Source organism: Anopheles arabiensis, chromosome 2, assembly GCF_016920715.1.
Source record: "Anopheles arabiensis isolate DONGOLA chromosome 2, AaraD3, whole genome shotgun sequence".
NCBI lineage: Eukaryota > Metazoa > Arthropoda > Insecta > Diptera > Culicidae > Anopheles > Anopheles arabiensis.
In genome coordinates, this window is record NC_053517.1 from 44,320,994 (window position 1) to 44,341,568 (window position 20,575).

The window sequence follows — 20,575 nt, forward strand, 5'->3', positions numbered from 1 at the left end:
GGCAAGCGCATAAAAAGAGCTCTTGTTCGAGCAGTTTCCTCATTTAACGTTCAACTTTTGTCAAATAAACAAGTTCGCTCCGTGCTCAACGAAACCTACGCTCCCGAAGTGAAATGGCTCGTACCAAGCAAACCGCTCGTAAATCGACTGGAGGTAAGGCTCCTCGCAAGCAGCTGGCCACCAAGGCTGCTCGTAAAAGTGCCCCGGCCACCGGAGGAGTGAAGAAGCCGCATCGTTACCGTCCGGGAACGGTGGCCCTCCGAGAAATCCGTCGCTACCAGAAGTCGACCGAGCTGCTCATCCGCAAGCTGCCATTCCAGCGCTTGGTGCGTGAGATCGCCCAGGACTTCAAGACTGATCTCCGCTTCCAGAGCTCAGCCGTCATGGCGCTGCAAGAAGCTAGCGAGGCGTATCTAGTTGGTCTGTTCGAAGACACGAATCTGTGCGCCATCCACGCCAAGCGCGTCACCATCATGCCCAAGGACATCCAGCTGGCCCGTCGCATCCGCGGAGAGCGTGCCTAAATCGTCCATGCATCCGGAAGCGGTCCCTGTCTAAACGGGGCATTTCCTTCTCAAAACGGTCCTTTTCAGGACCACCAATACTGTTGAACATTCCAAGAATTTTCTTTCGATTGCTATTATGAAATTGTACATACCTTCACGTATGTCGTTTTGTTATAACGAGGAAAGTGTGAAAAGGGGGAAAATTTGTTTTAAATAATCAATGTTATGGGAGGTATTTTAACTTTTTCTTGTCAAAGTTTCGCTTTTTAATAGGGCATCTGAGGATTTTGACTATATTGATCAATACTTTATTACCATCTATATAACCTATGACTATTATACCAACATCGCAGCTAACGACAAACCACGAACGAATAGTATGACTATATATTTTACAACAAATGTTCGACACAAACAACTTAACTGATGCTTATACACACTTTAATTCAAACGCTTAAGAAGACGACCCTTCAATCCTTATAAGCAAGTTTAAAATCGAACAAATCTATTACAACATTTGACTCACGACACATAAGCTGCCATTGGTTGCTTTGTCGATAAATTATCCTCGTATGCGCGAGGAAAATTTAATTAAAAAAATGATTGTCATACAACGAGCGAAACGACTTCTATTCATCATTCATGATACACGAAACTCCATTTTCAATTTCACCTCGCAAAACGCTTCCAACCAGTGCGGACTTTTTTCATGTTTTTTTAAACGTGCTAAGGTTCTATTTAACATTAATATTTACAATGAACAACGCAGAACTTTAATGTCAATCACAGCATCATTGTTTCCAATACAAAGTTCGCAAACAAACTTAGGATATGGCTGCGTTTACCTGCACTAATGCCATTTAGTACAGGCAAACGCAACAAACTGAACAATAACGTTGACGAAGACGGACACCCTGAAATTAAAGCGCTAATTCGCTGGTGCAGATGAAACGAAGGATAATTCTTTGTTTGAATGCGGTTTGTGGTCCTGAAAAGGACCGATTTAAGAGAGGTTCATGAAAAGAAGCCAATCATTTCAGTGGCTTACTTCGAGCTGGTGTACTTTGTGACAGCCTTCGTTCCTTCGGAGACGGCGTGCTTGGCAAGCTCACCAGGCAGCAGCAGACGAACAGCGGTTTGGATTTCGCGGGACGTGATCGTCGAACGCTTGTTGTAGTGCGCCAAGCGGGATGCCTCAGCAGCAATGCGTTCGAAGATATCGTTGACGAAACTGTTCATGATGCTCATGGCCTTCGAAGAGATGCCAGTATCCGGGTGGACTTGCTTCAACACTTTGTAGATGTAAATAGCGTAGCTTTCCTTGCGGGTCTTGCGCTTCTTTTTCTTGTCGGACTTGGAAATATTTTTCTGGGCCTTGCCAGACTTCTTCGCAGCTTTTCCACTGGTTTTGGGTGCCATTTCGACGGAAAAATTCACTCAACACTGGGACACGATGTGTATGATTCAACGGGTGATTGCGTTCTAGAAAAATTCCGAGCTCTCCGATCGCTTATAACGGGCTGTGAGAGAGAATACGTATCGTGCAGCTCGAAAAATTCCAAACGAGTATCGGGCAGCACGAATAAGCTGCTATATAAGCATCGGTCGGGTCAAAATTGTTCTATTATAAAAGACCCTTCTCAAGGAGAACATCGTGTTGTTCGTGATCCCTTACAAACGTACCCCAATCAAATCTAACCATGTCTGGCCGTGGAAAGGGAGGAAAGGTAAAGGGAAAGGCAAAGTCCCGTTCCAACCGTGCCGGTCTTCAGTTCCCCGTTGGCCGTATTCATCGTCTCCTGCGCAAGGGTAACTATGCCGAGCGCGTCGGTGCCGGAGCACCCGTGTATCTGGCAGCCGTCATGGAATACTTGGCCGCTGAAGTGCTTGAGTTGGCCGGAAACGCTGCCCGTGACAACAAGAAGACGCGCATCATCCCGCGTCATCTGCAGCTGGCCATCCGCAACGACGAGGAGTTGAACAAGCTGCTGTCCGGAGTAACCATCGCTCAGGGTGGTGTGCTGCCCAACATTCAGGCCGTGCTGCTGCCCAAGAAGACCGAAAAGAAGGCTTAAACGGTGTGACAAAGCTTCCTTCATCTCAAACCCAAAACCGTCCTTTTCAGGGCGACAAATTACTTTGCCAAAGACATTTTATTCGATTTATGCTGTTATGGGAGATCCAGAAGGAAAAAAAAATCCAGATATATCAAGAACCGTGCTTGAAACTGTGTACAAAATGTAAATGAAAAAATGTGCCGTCCTTTGGCACAAAAAGCATCCCTTAATATTTTCAATTCTGTAACCTCTCACTACGAATTCTACAAAATGCAGCATATCATAAGCGATGCATAAGATTTTCCAGGTAGCTTGTTCAAGAGGGTTGGTTTTACCATATAAATACAACCAGTGATACCTGCGTGTTGACTTTTTCTGAAAACAGTAAAGGACACTTTTACCTGATTTATCGTTAACCACGGGAAAATGTTGAAAGGGTCGATTGCCGAAAAATGTTGTGCGTTTAGGTAGCCTTAGGTTCTCACAAAAGTTTGGCTTTAAATATATCGGGAAACGTTGACAATGGCTTTAAAAAGTTGGACCAAAAATTAGGAAGGTTCAAATAAACAACCATACTTATAAATGTTTCCCTTCACCCTTCATCTTAATCACCAGTTACCCAAATTTGTGAAGCATTTTAAAGTGTTTCGTTGTTTGAAACAATAAAATGATTTGCAATGTAGGAATGCCTATAAAATACAAAGTATTGAAATGCCCTAACGCATATGCAACTCCACATTCAATAACGCCATCTAGTGGTGATCAAAGTCCCTGCAACCAGTAGCAACGCCATCTAAATAATTGGTAAAAAGTAAGGCTCAGTGATCTACGTTACATATGAGAAGCGTTACATGCCTTTTAAAATTCCCAAGCAGTATTTTTGAAAAGTTCATTAACACCCCAAAAGCTTTCAATTTTAGTAACATTTCCTATGATTAGAAAGTATAAAATATTAAAAATATTAATAAATTAATAATGTATATGAAATATAATTATTACCTATTCAATCTATGTTTCCGCATATTGTGAATAAACTTTACTTTAGGTGCGAGGGCTCTTTTTAAATTGAGGTTAATGAAGGTAGTAAATATTTGTATGTATTTCATTATCCTGCTTTATCAATGGGAAAATAAATAAATAATCATTTTTAAAAGTAACCATTTTTTATGTGTAAGATTGTTATTATTATAATACGTGAAGTTGTTACAACTCTGATTGCTGTTAAAAATGATAGCCTAATAGTAATAATATTAGTTATTTATACTCATGAATTATCAATGAGTGTTATCTTTGCAATTGCTGTTCTTTTTTAATGTTTGTTCAAAAATTGTTGCTTTTCTAATTATCATGTAAAAACACGATATTAAGACATGATAATCTATTGATTTGCTTATCCACGGCGGTTAAAACAGGCGTTCAAAAATGTTGCTTGGGTTTGTGGTAAACAGGCGTTACGCGTATCGCTAGCGTAACGTAGAGGGCTGAGCCTTACTTTTACCTCAATTTGCTTATCCACGACGATTTGCTTATCCAGGCGTTCAAAAATGCTGCTTGGGTTTGCGCTAGACAGACGTTACTTGTAACGCTAGCGTAACGTAGAGGGCTGAGCGTTACTTTTCCCAAATAATTCATTATGCGATCTATGAGGTCCCAGGGTGTTTGTCCTGGATAATAACTGGGAAACATTTTAATGATAACGGAAGCTGGGGAACAATTACCAAATGTACAAACCAAAATGTAAGCATCGCTAGCGGAGCATCGCTAAGTCAGTATACCAAATGAAGTCAGTATCCCAAGAAAATATATAGCATTCAGTTAACAGCATAGATTTTGGAGGTGGAGTTAATTTCTTCATGTTCATAGCACCCTGATAGCAAATCTTGCAGAAAGTATTTGGTGGGTATGAGTTAAATCGAATTAAACAGTTTTGAAGAGTTAAACAATCGGTTTGATCTGGTACCGGTAGGAACATTTTCATATCATCTGCATAAAACAATTTTTCGCAATCTGGTATAACGTAAATAACGTCATTTATAAATTTTTAAATAGCATAGGGCCGAGAAACGTGGATCCCCGGACGTGTTGGTGAATGGTGCAAATAGAGAGAAGGAAATATTCACTGTAATATGCCTATCACTTCAATAACAGGAGAGCCAATGAACTAGCGCCCCATTTACTCCATAGCTTGATAGTTTTGAAATAAGCATTGAGTGATTTACGGATTCAAAGGCAACATTGACGCTGTTGGCTGTTATAATAAATTCATAAACTTTATGTAAACGGTGTAGTTTTTTTCACCCGATTTCCTTCTTTTGATGAGTTATCCCAAGTATACATGAACGATGCGCATGTATAAGTCAGATTAGAGCTGATGCAAAAAACGGTATGATCCACGCGGCGATTATTGCTTCTAGAGGATGAGAGGTTTGCTCTAAAAAAAATATTTTTATTAGAAAATTTAGATAAAAAAAAACGCAAGAGAGAAAAATGATTCATTTTAACAAACACTTCATTCGTTGCTTTTGCGAACGCTTCAAACGGATACGTATAAGTTAAAAAACACATTCACAAAACGCCATCTCATGTAAATGCACTGAATATACAGCAGTGTGAGTGCTTGTTATGCGAGTAAAATGTTATACGCACACCATTCGAAGCCATCATAGACATTTTTTCTCTCAAATAAAACATTTTAATGTTGCGAAAGACACAGCTCTTGAGTAATGTATTGTGGTCCTGAAAAGGACCGTTTGATTTGAGACTCCACATGGAAGTTTTATAGAGATAAATTTAACCTCCAAAACCGTACAGAGTGCGGCCCTGACGCTTCAGAGCATACACCACATCCATAGCGGTGACGGTCTTACGCTTGGCGTGTTCAGTGTAAGTGACCGCATCACGAATCACATTCTCCAGAAATACTTTCAGGACGCCACGGGTTTCCTCGTAGATGAGGCCGGAGATACGTTTCACTCCTCCGCGCCGAGCCAAACGGCGGATGGCGGGCTTGGTAATGCCCTGGATGTTATCCCGCAGCACTTTTCGGTGACGCTTGGCTCCTCCTTTACCCAGACCTTTTCCTCCCTTTCCTCTTCCGGTGATGATGAGCACAGGATTGTACGTTCACGATGTTCCAACTTTAAATTGACGATCACGAATGAGCGTTTTCGAGCTCAACGTCCCTATTTATACTTTTTCATCCACGCATTCCCTTTTGCTCTTAAGATGAGAGAAAACAAGGGTTGGCAAGCGCATAAAAAGAGCTCTTGTTCGAGCAGTTTCATCATTTAACGTTCAACTTTTGTCAAATAAACAAGTTCGCTCCGTGCTCAACGAAACCTACGCTCCCGAAGTGAAATGGCTCGTACCAAGCAAACCGCTCGTAAATCGACTGGAGGTAAGGCTCCTCGCAAGCAGCTGGCCACCAAGGCTGCTCGTAAAAGTGCCCCGGCCACCGGAGGAGTGAAGAAGCCGCATCGTTACCGTCCGGGAACGGTGGCCCTCCGAGAAATCCGTCGCTACCAGAAGTCGACCGAGCTGCTCATCCGCAAGCTGCCATTCCAGCGCTTGGTGCGTGAGATCGCCCAGGACTTCAAGACTGATCTCCGCTTCCAGAGCTCAGCCGTCATGGCGCTGCAAGAAGCTAGCGAGGCGTATCTAGTTGGTCTGTTCGAAGACACGAATCTGTGCGCCATCCACGCCAAGCGCGTCACCATCATGCCCAAGGACATCCAGCTGGCCCGTCGCATCCGCGGAGAACGTGCCTAAATCGTCCATGCATCCGGAAGCGGTCCCTGTCTAAACGGGGCATTTCCTTCTCAAAACGGTCCTTTTCAGGACCACCAATACTGTTGAACATTCCAAGAATTTTCTTTCGATTGCTATTATGAAATTGTACATACCTTCACGTATGTCGTTTTGTTATAACGAGGAAAGTGTGAAAAGGGGGAAAATTTGTTTTAAATAATCAATGTTATGGGAGGTATTTTAACTTTTTCTTGTCAAAGTTTCGCTTTTTAATAGGGCATCTGAGGATTTTGACTATATTGATCAATACTTTATTACCATCTATATAACCTATGACTATTATACCAACATCGCAGCTAACGACAAACCACGAACGAATAGTATGACTATATATTTTACAACAAATGTTCGACACAAACAACTTAACTGATGCTTATACACACTTTAATTCAAACGCTTAAGAAGACGACCCTTCAATCCTTATAAGCAAGTTTAAAATCGAACAAATCTATTACAACATTTGACTCACGACACATAAGCTGCCATTGGTTGCTTTGTCGATAAATTATCCTCGTATGCGCGAGGAAAATTTAATTAAAAAAATGATTGTCATACAACGAGCGAAACGACTTCTATTCATAATTCATGATACACGAAATTCTATTTTCAATTTCACCTCGCAAAACGCTTCCAACCAGTGCGGACTTTTTTTTAATGTTTTTTTTAAACGTGCTAAGGTTCTATTTAACATTAATATTTACAATGAACAACGCAGAACTTTAATGTCAATCACAGCATCATTGTTTTCAATACAAAGTTCGCAAACAAACTTAGGATATGGCTGCGTTTACCTGCACTAATGCCATTTAGTACAGGCAAACGCAACAAACTGAACAATAACGTTGACGAAGACGGACACCCTGAAATTAAAGCGCTAATTCGCTGGTGCAGATGAAACGAAGGATAATTCTTTGTTTGAATGCGGTTTGTGGTCCTGAAAAGGACCGATTTAAGAGAGGTTCATGAAAAGAAGCCAATCATTTCAGTGGCTTACTTCGAGCTGGTGTACTTTGTGACAGCCTTCGTTCCTTCGGAGACGGCGTGCTTGGCAAGCTCACCAGGCAGCAGCAGACGAACAGCGGTTTGGATTTCGCGGGACGTGATCGTCGAACGCTTGTTGTAGTGCGCCAAGCGGGATGCCTCAGCAGCAATGCGTTCGAAGATATCGTTGACGAAACTGTTCATGATGCTCATGGCCTTCGAAGAGATGCCAGTATCCGGGTGGACTTGCTTCAACACTTTGTAGATGTAAATAGCGTAGCTTTCCTTGCGGGTCTTGCGCTTCTTTTTCTTGTCGGACTTGGAAATATTTTTCTGGGCCTTGCCAGACTTCTTCGCAGCTTTTCCACTGGTTTTGGGTGCCATTTCGACGGAAAAATTCACTCAACACTGGGACACGATGTGTATGATTCAACGGGTGATTGCGTTCTAGAAAAATTCCGAGCTCTCCGATCGCTTATAACGGGCTGTGAGAGAGAATACGTATCGTGCAGCTCGAAAAATTCCAAACGAGTATCGGGCAGCACGAATAAGCTGCTATATAAGCATCGGTCGGGTCAAAATTGTTCTATTATAAAAAGACCCTTCTCAAGGAGAACATCGTGTTGTTCGTGATCCCTTACAAACGTACCCCAATCAAATCTAACCATGTCTGGCCGTGGAAAGGGAGGAAAGGTAAAGGGAAAGGCGAAGTCCCGTTCCAACCGTGCCGGTCTTCAGTTCCCCGTTGGCCGTATTCATCGTCTCCTGCGCAAGGGTAACTATGCCGAGCGCGTCGGTGCCGGAGCACCCGTGTATCTGGCAGCCGTCATGGAATACTTGGCCGCTGAAGTGCTTGAGTTGGCCGGAAACGCTGCCCGTGACAACAAGAAGACGCGCATCATCCCGCGTCATCTGCAGCTGGCCATCCGCAACGACGAGGAGTTGAACAAGCTGCTGTCCGGAGTAACCATCGCTCAGGGTGGTGTGCTGCCCAACATTCAGGCCGTGCTGCTGCCCAAGAAGACCGAAAAGAAGGCTTAAACGGTGTGACAAAGCTTCCTTCATCTCAAACCCAAAACCGTCCTTTTCAGGGCGACAAATTACTTTGCCAAAGACATTTTATTCGATTTATGCTGTTATGGGAGAACCAGAAGGAAAAAAATCCAGATATATCAAGAACCGTGCTTGAAACTGTGTACAAAATGTAAATGAAAAAATGTGCCGTCCTTTGGCACAAAAAGCATCCCTTAATGTTTTCAATTCTGTAACCTCTCACTACGAATTCTACAAAATGCAGCATATCATAAGCGATGCATAAGATTTTCCAGGTAGCTTGTTCAAGAGGGTTGGTTTTACCATATAAATACAACCAGTGATACCTGCGTGTTGACTTTTTCTGAAAACAGTAAAGGACACTTTTACCTGATTTATCGTTAACCACGGGAAAATGTTGAAAGGGTCGATTGTCGAAAAATGTTGTGCGTTTAGGTAGCCTTAGGTTCTCACAAAAGTTTGGCTTTAAATATATCGGGAAACGTTGACAATGGCTTTAAAAAAGTTGGACCAAAAATTAGGAAGGTTCAAATAAACAACCATACTTATTAATGTTTCCCTTCACCCTTCATGTTAATCACCAGTTACCCAAATTTGTGAAGCATTTTAAAGTGTTTCGTTGTTTGAAACAATAAAATGATTTGCAATGTAGGAATGCCTATAAAATACAAAGTATTGAAATGCCCTAACGCATATGCAACTCCACATTCAATAACGCCATCTAGTGGTGATCAAAGTCCCTGCAACCAGTAGTAACGCCATCTAAATAATTGGTTAAAGTAAGGCTCAGTGATCTACGTTACATATGAGAAGCGTTACATGCCTTTTAAAATTCCCAAACAGTATTTTTGAAAAGTTCATAAACACCCCAAAAGCTTTCAATTTTAGTAACATTTCCTATGATTAGAAAGTATAAAATATTAAAAATAATAATAAATTAATAAACTATATGAAATATAATTATTACCTATTCAATCTATGTTTCCGCCTATTGTGAATAAACTTTACTTTAGGTGCGAGGGCTCTTTTTTAAATTGAGGTTAATGAAGGTAGTAAATATTTGTATGTATTTCATTATCCTGCTTTATCAATAGTTGGGAAAATAAATAAATAATCATTTTTAAAAGTAACAATTTTTTATGTGTAAGATTGTTATTATTATAATACGTGAAGTTGTTACAACTCTGATTGCTGTTAAAAATGATAGCCTAATAGTAATAATATTAGTTATTTATACTCATGAATTATCAATGAGTGTTATCTTTGCAATTGCTGTTCTTTTTAATGTTTGTTCAAAAATTGTTGCTTTTCTAATTATCATGTAAAAACACGATATTAAGACATGATAATCTATTGATTTGCTTATCCACGGCGGTTAAAACAGGCGTTCAAAAATGTTGCTTGGGTTTGTGGTAAACAGGCGTTACGCGTATCGCTAGCGTAACGTAGAGGGCTGAGCCTTACTTTTACCTCAATTTGCTTATCCACGACGAATAAACCAGGCGTTCAAAAATGCTGCTTGGGTTTGCGCTAGACAGACGTTACTTGTAACGCTAGCGTAACGTAGAGGGCTGAGCGTTACTTTTCCCAAATAATTCATTATGCGATCTATGAGGTCCCAGGGTGTTTGTCCTGGATAATAACTGGGAAACATTTTAATGATAACGGAAGCTGGGGAACAATTACCAAATGTACAAACCAAAATGTAAGCATCGCTAGCGGAGCATCGCTAAGTCAGTATACCAAATGAAGTCAGTATCCCAAGAAAATATATAGCATTCAGTTAACAGCATAGATTTTGGAGGTGGAGTTAATTTCTTCATGTTCATAGCACCCTGATTGCAAATCTTGCAGAAAGTATTTGGTGGGTATGAGTTAAATCGAATTAAACAGTTTTGAAGAGTTAAACAATCGGTTTGATCTGATACCGGTAGGAACATTTGCATATCATCTGCATAAAACAATTTTTCGCAATCTGGTATAACGTAAATAACATCATTTATAAATTTTGAAATAGCATAGGGCCGATAAACGTGGTGTAGCATATCTACTATACAAAACTTATTATAATACACACTATCAGCTATAGACACATTGTAACACACTTTGGAAAGCCAAACCACACCATTGTAACACATTCATTATAACACATTCAGTAAATCAGATCATACCATAGCACCGCAACCAGAAGAGTTCAGGCCGTCCATTCAAACAAATAACAGATGTGACACACTTATCAAAAACAACCGAAACGCACAACATAAGCAGGAACAGTATGTAACCCAAAGCAGGAACAGTATATGCGTTAAACCCAAAACAGGAACTTAGTGACAAGAACCATCGTTCTTGTCAACAAAAGACAAACGTAACTAGCTGAGTGAAAACAATAACTTTCCAACATAAAACCAGGAACCAAATGTGAGAAACCTTTAACTTCATTTGAGTATAAATAAAACCAACTCCGATCATGGCAAGTCAGATTCGTTCGGACTGTCAAGATAGGACATTACGCTGCCCAAAATTCTTCGCCTTCCAACTTATTTCAAGAGTTTAGTTATGTCCCCCTTCCCAAGGTAAGGCTTCTAAACTCCAACGTTTCCAGTAAGGGAAACCTCCTAAAGGTTTCTATGATCGCCTGGACGATCAAGTGTCGAAAAGTCCGCTCGAACGAGGTTTTATTCCACCTCGGCTCATGTCAGCGAAACACTGACCTACCGCGACGGTACTCGAAGTACAGTTGTACGATCATCGCATTACATGACCGTAACATTATCCAAACCCATTACATGGCGACCGTATCTATCGTCCGAACACATTACATGGCGACCGTAACAGTCATCGAACTCATTACATGGCGACCGTGACCTTAATCTGCAATCGACAGGCAGAAGTGTAAGCAAATTATTTCAAGTAAAATGTGATACGCACAACGGTAACGTAAAGCTTAAGTGTCGTGTGACGAACCAAAAGTATTGTGACCATAACCGGCATTCGGCGGAAAGTGAAAAAAAAGTGTCAAATGTGCAATTTTTTTACGGAACATTCATCAACGCAGCTGGCGCAAGTAACCCATATGTAAACAAAAGCAATAACGATGAAAGAACAGCTACAAGCAAGTTTCGTACAGTGCAGAATGAAAAGAAAAAACATTTAGTGCAGTGTAAGTGCAAATTGAATGTTTAATTGATGAACAAACATTAACCGTACACAGTGTTGTGAGAACCTACCTAAATGTGTAAAAACGTATTAACGCTCATGCCATCGGTTTACCTAGTAGAGTAACCTTGAAATGGGAAACTATAGAAAAAAAAGCTAACTTTTAACAACAACCCAAGTTCAGCACAGTACAATATAGCAATCTATACGATTCTTGGAGCAAGTGATATGGAATGATAAAGTGCAGTGCAAAACAAGCTGTGGTCAGCGTGATTGAATGGAACAACCGTTCCCAACGTGGAAGACCAAAAGACAAGGCGAGCCCACTGCCCAATATGGATTGGCACGCAAGAATGGACAAGTGTCCCAACTCCGACAGAACATCGAGCGACGACTGATGACATCGCAGAACTTCACATCCAACACCGAGTATGTACCTATCACCGATTAAACACCAAGCACCGGTAACAAGCGTAGCATCAGCAACAGCAACAAAAACAAATACATGCTATGTATTTAAAGAAGGTACCGTAAATTTGAAATATTACTGATGAGGCTGTATAAATTGGCAAGAGTAGCATAAAAAACAGGTTAGGAATGTATCCCCCTTGCATGTTAGATACAGATAATTATCCACAAAAATGACAAAAGCAAATTTGAACAAAAATGCGAAGGCAAGCCAAACATTAGAGTTTGCGCTGCATCAGACATGCCCAAACGCAAAGAAACGCAAAAGAATCAAGTTATTACTATCAATGATAGCATATTAAAATATTATACCCAGCAAATAATTAAAGAAGTAAGAAACAATTATATTTTCGATACTGATTTTTTTTGAGCATCTGGTTTAAAAAAAAGATAAATACAAACAGTACAGAACATTTTCTATAACCTATATGTCCAGCACAAATCAAACAAAATAACATTTTTTTATTAAACTATATCTATATAACTATATCTCAAACAATTTAACGAAATTGAAATACATCAAAACGCGAATAATGGCACAGTTCAATTTGGAAGACGCTTTGGCTCTTATACCCATGTATAATGGCTCAAACGAGCAACTTAACTCATTTATAAGATCGATACAATTTGCCAAAAAAATGTTTCCAGCAGATCAGGAATCAATACTAGTTGAATTTATTTATACCAGATTAACAGGAAAAGCTGAATCAGGAATAATTTCAAATGTATCAACAGTAGCAGAAATTGTGGAAGATATAAGATCAAGATGCGAGAAAAAGATAGAACTAGGAAATCTAATATCCGATATGAAAGCACTAAAGACAAAGAATACAAAAATTCTATGCAATGAGATAGAAGAGCTTACTGAAAAATTAAAAATTTTATATGTACAAAAAAATATACCAGCCGATGTTGCAAACGAATTGGCAGTTAAAAAAGGAGTGGAAACTCTGATTGATAAAATTACAAATATAGACTCAAGAACAGCCCTAACAGTAGGAAAATTTGAAACAATATACGAAGTGACTAGAATAGTAAATGAATGTGAATCTAGGCAGAACATCGCACAGATACATCATTTCCAAGGATCAAATAACTATAACAGAAATAACAACAGGGATTTTCATCATAAAGACACCCTAATTAATTATCAAATTTGTCCAAATTTTAATCAATCAATAACAACTCAAACAACATCCAACAACTACAGTTATAGAAATAATAACAACTTCAGTTTCTATAAACGCCACCATCAGTTAAGCAATTGTAGTAGTCAAAGTCAAGTTAACCAAGGATATGATAATCACGAATTCAACTATAATACTAGTAGTCAGAACAAATCCAATAATATCCAATGTTATTATATTAGAACAGAACAGAACAGAAACTATGAACAGTTTAATAGTAATAATCAACTCCATACAGATCATATTTACCACCAAAATGATGAAGATTATAGAAATACTATTGAAATGAAAGACCATGCTAAGAAGTATTTTAAAAAGATTAACAGCAAAGCAAACTATAATGACAGAAAATATGAAGATAAATCAAAAAGAAGAAATGCATCAAATAATGAAACAAATAATGATATGAACAGATCAAGAGAATACTATGAAAGAATAATAAAAGAAAATAATAACTTAACAAAAGAATTTGAAAATGATTATAACAATGATTATAAACATGAAAACAAACAACATATACAAATGATTACAATAAGCAATGATAATGAGAAAAATATGATTGAAAAACAAGTAACAGATAGTTTAATACTGCTAGACAACATGGAAATGAATGATGAAATTAATTGCAACGACAATCATGCAACTGAGCCAAAACATTTGAAGAAAAGAAAACGTAACATTAAATCAAAGAAAAAGTATATAAATGAATTAAACAATGAATTATATTGCCACGATAATAAGGCTAGAAAAATGAATTATTCCACATTATGTGAAGAAAATATGAAAGAACCAAGAAATAATGTTACTTACGACAAGATTCTGAAAGAGCTCAAAGAAAAATTTCATAATGTTATCTCCATGCTAAAAGTCATAAGATCTATAAAAGCAGAAAACTCTAGAAACGAACACAACAAAGGAATCATAGGAGAATCTAAATATTTTAGAAGAAAATTAAATATTCCCAATTATTTATCTCTAGGTAATAGATCTATTTACATAAAATATTACCCGCCTTAAGAGATAAGAAACGATTATATTAGTAAACCAAATAAGCATAGCTAAAAACGTATCCTAATTAAATGAAAAGAATAACTTCAATCATTTTCATTATTTTCGTTATTCTCCTAAAGGGAGGAGGTGTAGCATATCTACTATACAAAACTTATTATAATACACACTATCAGCTATAGACACATTGTAACACACTTTGGAAAGCCAAACCACACCATTGTAACACATTCATTATAACACATTCAGTAAATCAGATCATACCATAGCACCGCAACCAGAAGAGTTCAGGCCGTCCATTCAAACAAATAACAGATGTGACACACTTATCAAAAACAACCGAAACGCACAACATAAGCAGGAACAGTATGTAACCCAAAGCAGGAACAGTATATGCGTTAAACCCAAAACAGGAACTTAGTGACAAGAACCATCGTTCTTGTCAACAAAAGACAAACGTAACTAGCTGAGTGAAAACAATAACTTTCCAACATAAAACCAGGAACCAAATGTGAGAAACCTTTAACTTCATTTGAGTATAAATAAAACCAACTCCGATCATGGCAAGTCAGATTCGTTCGGACTGTCAAGATAGGACATTACGCTGCCCAAAATTCTTCGCCTTCCAACTTATTTCAAGAGTTTAGTTATGTCCCCCTTCCCAAGGTAAGGCTTCTAAACTCCAACGTTTCCAGTAAGGGAAACCTCCTAAAGGTTTCTATGATCGCCTGGACGATCAAGTGTCGAAAAGTCCGCTCGAACGAGGTTTTATTCCACCTCGGCTCATGTCAGCGAAACACTGACCTACCGCGACGGTACTCGAAGTACAGTTGTACGATCATCGCATTACATGACCGTAACATTATCCCAACCCATTACATGGCGACCGTATCTATCGTCCCAACACATTACATGGCGACCGTAACAGTCATCGAACTCATTACAGTGGATCCCCGGACGTGTTGGTGAATGGTGCAGATAGAGAGAAGGAAATATTCACTGTAATATGCCTATCACTTCAATAACAGGAGAGCCAATGAACTAGCGCCCCATTTACTCCATAGCTTGATAGTTTTGAAATAAGCATTGAGTGATTTACGGATTCAAAGGCAACATTGACGCTGTTGGCTGTTATAATAAATTCATAAACTTTATGTAAACGGTGTAGTTTTTTTTCACCCGATTTCCTTCTTTTGATGAGTTATCCCAAGTATACATGAACGATGCGCATGTATAAGTCAGATTAGAGCTGATGCAAAAAACGGTATGATCCACGCGGCGATTATTGCTTCTAGAGGATGAGAGGTTTGCTCTAAAAAAAATATTTTTATTAGAAAATTTAGATAAAAAAAACGCAAGAGAGAAAAATGATTCATTTTAACAAACACTTCAATCGTTGCTTTTGCGAACGCTTCAAACGGATACGTATAAGTTAAAAAAACACATTCACAAAACGCCATCTCATGTAAATGCACTGAATATACAGCAGTGTGAGTGCTTGTTATGCGAGTAAAATGTTATACGCACACCATTCGAAGCCATCATAGACATTTTTTCTCTCAAATAAAACATTTTAATGTTGCGAAAGACACAGCTCTTGAGTAATGTATTGTGGTCCTGAAAAGGACCGTTTGATTTGAGACTCCACATGGAAGTTTTATAGAGATAAATTTAACCTCCAAAACCGTACAGAGTGCGGCCCTGACGCTTCAGAGCATACACCACATCCATAGCGGTGACGGTCTTACGCTTGGCGTGTTCAGTGTAAGTGACCGCATCACGAATCACATTCTCCAGAAATACTTTCAGGACGCCACGGGTTTCCTCGTAGATGAGACCGGAGATACGTTTCACTCCTCCGCGCCGAGCCAAACGGCGGATGGCGGGCTTGGTAATGCCCTGGATGTTATCCCGCAGCACTTTTCGGTGTCGCTTGGCTCCTCCTTTACCCAGACCTTTTCCTCCCTTTCCTCTTCCAGTCATGATGAGCACAGGATTGTACGTTCACGATGTTCCAACTTTAAATTGACGATCACGAATGAGCGTTTTCGAGCTCAACGTCCCTATTTATACTTTTTCATCCACGCATTCCCTCTTGCTCTTAAGATGAGTGTTGATGACAGCGCCGCATAATTAGGTCATCACGGCCTGGGAACTGACCGACCGAACGAAAACAATTGTAAGCAAATCTAATGTAAACAATATCGACCAGAATAAAAACTGCTGATCGCGATCGATCAGCAGAAAATTAGTATATAAGTTAGGAATAAGCATGAATAAATCGACTTTCAAGCACAAGAACTCAAAGACTAAGTTGTTTGTCTGTTCCAAGCCAAGTCGGACGGTAAAATCCTCCTGTCTTGGCGCTTCCCAACGAGTTCAGACTCGGTGCGGAAAATATATGGTGGCTCCAGAGAGGATTAGTAGAGACCTCGCAACGTACAAGTCGGAGGTTAACTTCCGATCTTGAAACCCAGAGTCGGCAGGAACATACAAATCGGAGGTTAGCTTCCGATCTTGACGAACGTATTCCTGACCGATAGAGAAAAACAACCGGCGCTCCAACGGAGGAAGGTTCGTAAAAGCGGAAAACATCGCGAATGTATAATGTATAGCCAAAAACGTAAAGTGCAACAAACCAAACGAGTGCAAAAAAAAAAAACGCCTGAAACAGTGCTTAAGAAGTCCAAGGTACAGAGACAGAATTCAGTAAGGCGCCGTACAATCACCGATATATTGTGATTGAATAAAGACACCGGTGGTAAAAAAAACGACGTTCGCTATATCGTTTCGGTCGTACCACAGGTTTGTAAACAAAACAAAAAGGGTGTGTGTGTGTGCAGTGAAACGCAACCTCAGAAAGGGCGTTTAAAAACGGACGACCTGAGAACATCTGATTGAAAATCATTACGTAGCGTACTAGTAACAAAGTGCAGTGTAAACAATTACGCGTGTGGCACACATTCGCAGTGAGAACGTAGTAAAACCCACAAGACACTAACGACCGCGGTTTACGGACGTTCCCGTAAAGCACCGGCAGTGTACTCCAATTACAACAACACAAGTAAATGTGCGGATCAAGAAAAGATCAACAGTTGGGGAGTGTAACAATACGGGACGTGCATACAAAAAAGAAATCTTCGAGCTAAACCGTATCCGGCATTAGCATTTCCGGGAAACCACAAACATAAAGGTGTTGATAAGAGTGCGAAGTAGTGGAGTAGTACGTGTCCAGCTTATTGACGTGTGTTGATACGGTGATCGGTAGCCAATGGTCATCGCCCCGGAAGACCCGATTATCCAACGAAAAAGCGTGGCGGCAATACTACCCAAGCAGCGGATCTGAAGGCGACCAGAAGACAGGGGTACCGACGACACCGCGGGGGATCACCTGAAGACGACCTCGAGCAGGACAAGCAGGGGCGTTGTAAGAGCAGCAACGACACGACGACACCCATCCAGATCGGCAGCGACAGCCCAGTTACTTTATCCACCGGTTACGCAAAGTGAGTAGTATGGATATCATATTTAAAAGCAACCCGAAAGGCAATTGCAAGCTATGCAAGAACCCCGATGAGTGGGACACACAAGTTAATTGTATCGAGTGTGACAGATGGTTACATCTCAAATGTCTGAAGCTAGAAGGTCCCGTTAAAAAATATGTGTGTCCAAAATGCTACACAATAGCTGAGGAACGCAAGGGAAATAGGGAGGCCTTAATGCAAACAGAGAGGCTACTAAAAGAAAAAACTGAAGCGGAAAAAAGAACTAGAGAAGAAAACGAAAGGTGTGAGAAGGAAATCGAAAGACTAGAAGACATATTAAGAAATGAAGAAATACATAACCAATCCGACACAACTCACCTACAAGACGACCTACAGACACTTACAACAAACGTAAATAAAATGGCAAACTTGGGTTTTGCTCCACGCAAGAAGACAGTTTTAAAACTTCCGGATTTCTATGGCAATTATAGAACATGGCCTCGTTTTAAACTACTGTTCGAAGAAACCACTCGAACAGAAAAATTTACGAATTTGGAAAACCTTACACGGCTCCAAATTCACCTTAAGGGAGATGCATTGCGATCCGTTAGCGGGTTGATGTTGAACCCAAGTAACGTGGATGCAATCTTGGAAAGATTGGGGAGGTTATATGGCAACCCAGTTAGCATTTTTAACGCCTTACTAAAAGACCTTATGGTGGTTAAACGAGCATCTTTGGAAAATCCATCTTCGATTATTGAGTTCTGTAACGCACTGAATAACATGGTGGAAAATATGACCATGTTGAACCAAACGGAGTACTTGATGGACCAAAGGCTCCTTACAGATCTGGTCGCAAAACTCTCTCCGGACCTTAAAACCAGGTGGCTCAGAGATTCACTTAACGAGGAAGGTGACAAAATCAAAACCTTGAAAGATTTCAGCAAATGGTTGAAACCAACAGAAGACGTGGCGATCACACTTCTTGCTATGGAAGGTGGTCAAAGAGACAGACCGGCGAGGCTGAATACTCACTATTCAGCCAGCCATCAAATTTCAAATAAAAGCTGTCTAATTTGCAGCCGTCCTCATGAAACCATATCTTGTTACAAGCTAAAGAATGCCTCAGTAAACGAAAAATGGAAAATGCTGAAGGAGAAAAACGTTTGCACTAACTGCTGCAAATTCTCTAACTATGCGGCCATTAACTGTCGCTCAAGGCCGCAGTGTACAGTGGATGGTTGTGGACGACGACACAACACCATATTGCATGAAGAAAAATTCAACTCAATGGGCGCGGCGTCAAAAGCACATTTAAATTTTCATCAAAACTCGGAACAATACCTATTTCAAGTTCTGCCAATAACTGTCTATAACGAAAACAACTCCATCGAAACATTTGCATTGATAGACCCAGGATCCTCAACGAGCCTCATGACAGAAAGCCTAAGACAGAAACTAAATCTGCATGGCCCAAGGAAGCCGTTAACACTTTCGTGGACAAATGGATGCAACCAGGTAGAGGATACAAGCACGTCGGTATCTCTGAAACTCAGAGGTCCAAACGGCAGGCTGCTTTATGTCAAGGACATTAGGACAGTAAATGAACTAGACCTACCCACTCAAAGCATCAATGCAAACGTGTTGAAGAGAAAATTTTCCCACTTAAAGACGGTAAATATTTCAAGCTACAAAATTGCTAAACCCACCATTCTGTTAGGACTTCCACATGCTTATTACACGCAAGCTGAGGAGTCCAAATCAGGAGCGCCCAATGAACCAGTGGCACACAAAACACGCATTGGTTGGGTCGTATTTGGAAAGTGCAGAGATGGTGATGCAAAAGAAAATCAACATCTTTTCACAATACAGGATAAGAAAGAGGAGGAAGAAAAAGTCAATGAGGGACCTGATGAAAAGGTTTTTTTCAACAGAAGAATTTGGCGTAAGGGAAACCAAATTCACCCCAAAATCAAAGGACCATGAAAGAGCCCTAAGTGTAATGAACGACACACTGAAATATACAAATAATCAGTATGAGATTGGCCTACTTTGGAAAGATCCCAATGTATCCTTACCAAGCAGCTACGCACTACGCGCTAAGAAGGCTCGAAAGTCAAGAACGGAAAATGAAAGGTAATGACGAGATGAAAACCTGGTATTAAATCAAATTACTGATTATGTTCAGAAAGGTTACGCTCGTAAACTAACACCATTTGAATTGCTCAATAGAGATCCAAAGATCAATTACATTCCCCATTTTATGGTCATCAATCCAAATAAGCCAACTCCAAAAACAAAGACTGGTTTTCGATGCAGCTGCAAAGAACGAAGGGATTTCACTTAACTCTACTCATCTTGTCCGGACCAGACGCCACTACGTCAATTTTTGGAGTATTAATCCGTTTTTGCGAATACCCTATCGCCTGTTCAGGGGAGATCAAGGAGATGTTCCATCAGATACGGATCAGCAAAGAAGATCAAGTGGCTCAACGATTTTTATTCAGGGATAATCCACGCAACGAACCCCAAGTATACGTTATGAACGTCATGACCTTCGGTGTCACATGCTCTCCTGCTTGTGCCCAGTTCGTTAAAAATGAAAACGCCTTAAAATATAAAGACAAATACCCCACTGCAGTGGAAGCAATAGTAAAAAACCACTATGTTGATGATTATCTTGATAGTTTTCGGACTATCAATGATGCAATCAAGACTATTAACGAGGTTTGCCTCATACATGATAGAGCGCATTTATTTATGAGAAATTTCGTTTCTAACTGTCAGGAGGTAATAAGAAGCATCCCAGATGATAGATCCTCACAACAAGAGCTGCTGCACATCTCTAATAAAGATATGAATTTTGA

General features: G+C 40.0%; 5 protein-coding genes across 5 annotated transcripts; 3 read left to right on the plus strand and 2 right to left on the minus strand.

Moving 5' to 3' along the window:
* The first annotated feature begins 22 nt into the window (after positions 1-22).
* On the plus strand, positions 23-6,617 carry LOC120898323. Its single transcript, XM_040304009.1, has 5 exons — positions 23-518; positions 2,225-2,575; positions 5,375-5,680; positions 5,789-5,808; positions 5,881-6,617. Exons 1-5 carry the CDS (start codon positions 114-116, stop codon positions 6,329-6,331), a joined length of 1,533 nt encoding a protein of 510 aa, XP_040159943.1. The 5' UTR covers positions 23-113; the 3' UTR covers positions 6,332-6,617.
* LOC120893298 (histone H2B) lies at positions 1,447-2,002 on the minus strand. The gene has a single exon (XM_040295103.1). The coding sequence runs from the start codon at positions 1,923-1,925 to the stop codon at positions 1,551-1,553; it is 375 nt and encodes a 124-aa protein (XP_040151037.1). The 5' UTR covers positions 1,926-2,002; the 3' UTR covers positions 1,447-1,550.
* Positions 2,145-2,924, plus strand: LOC120893318 (histone H2A). Its single transcript, XM_040295123.1, has one exon. The coding sequence runs from the start codon at positions 2,207-2,209 to the stop codon at positions 2,579-2,581; it is 375 nt and encodes a 124-aa protein (XP_040151057.1). The 5' UTR covers positions 2,145-2,206; the 3' UTR covers positions 2,582-2,924.
* A 639-nt stretch (positions 6,618-7,256) lies between the features above and the next one.
* On the minus strand, positions 7,257-7,812 carry LOC120893305 (histone H2B). The gene has a single exon (XM_040295109.1). It carries the CDS (start codon positions 7,733-7,735, stop codon positions 7,361-7,363), a length of 375 nt encoding a protein of 124 aa, XP_040151043.1. The 5' UTR covers positions 7,736-7,812; the 3' UTR covers positions 7,257-7,360.
* Positions 7,813-7,933: 121 nt separating this feature from the next.
* On the plus strand, positions 7,934-8,956 carry LOC120893320 (histone H2A). Its single transcript, XM_040295125.1, has one exon. The coding sequence runs from the start codon at positions 8,018-8,020 to the stop codon at positions 8,390-8,392; it is 375 nt and encodes a 124-aa protein (XP_040151059.1). The 5' UTR covers positions 7,934-8,017; the 3' UTR covers positions 8,393-8,956.
* Positions 8,957-20,575: the final 11,619 nt, after the last annotated feature.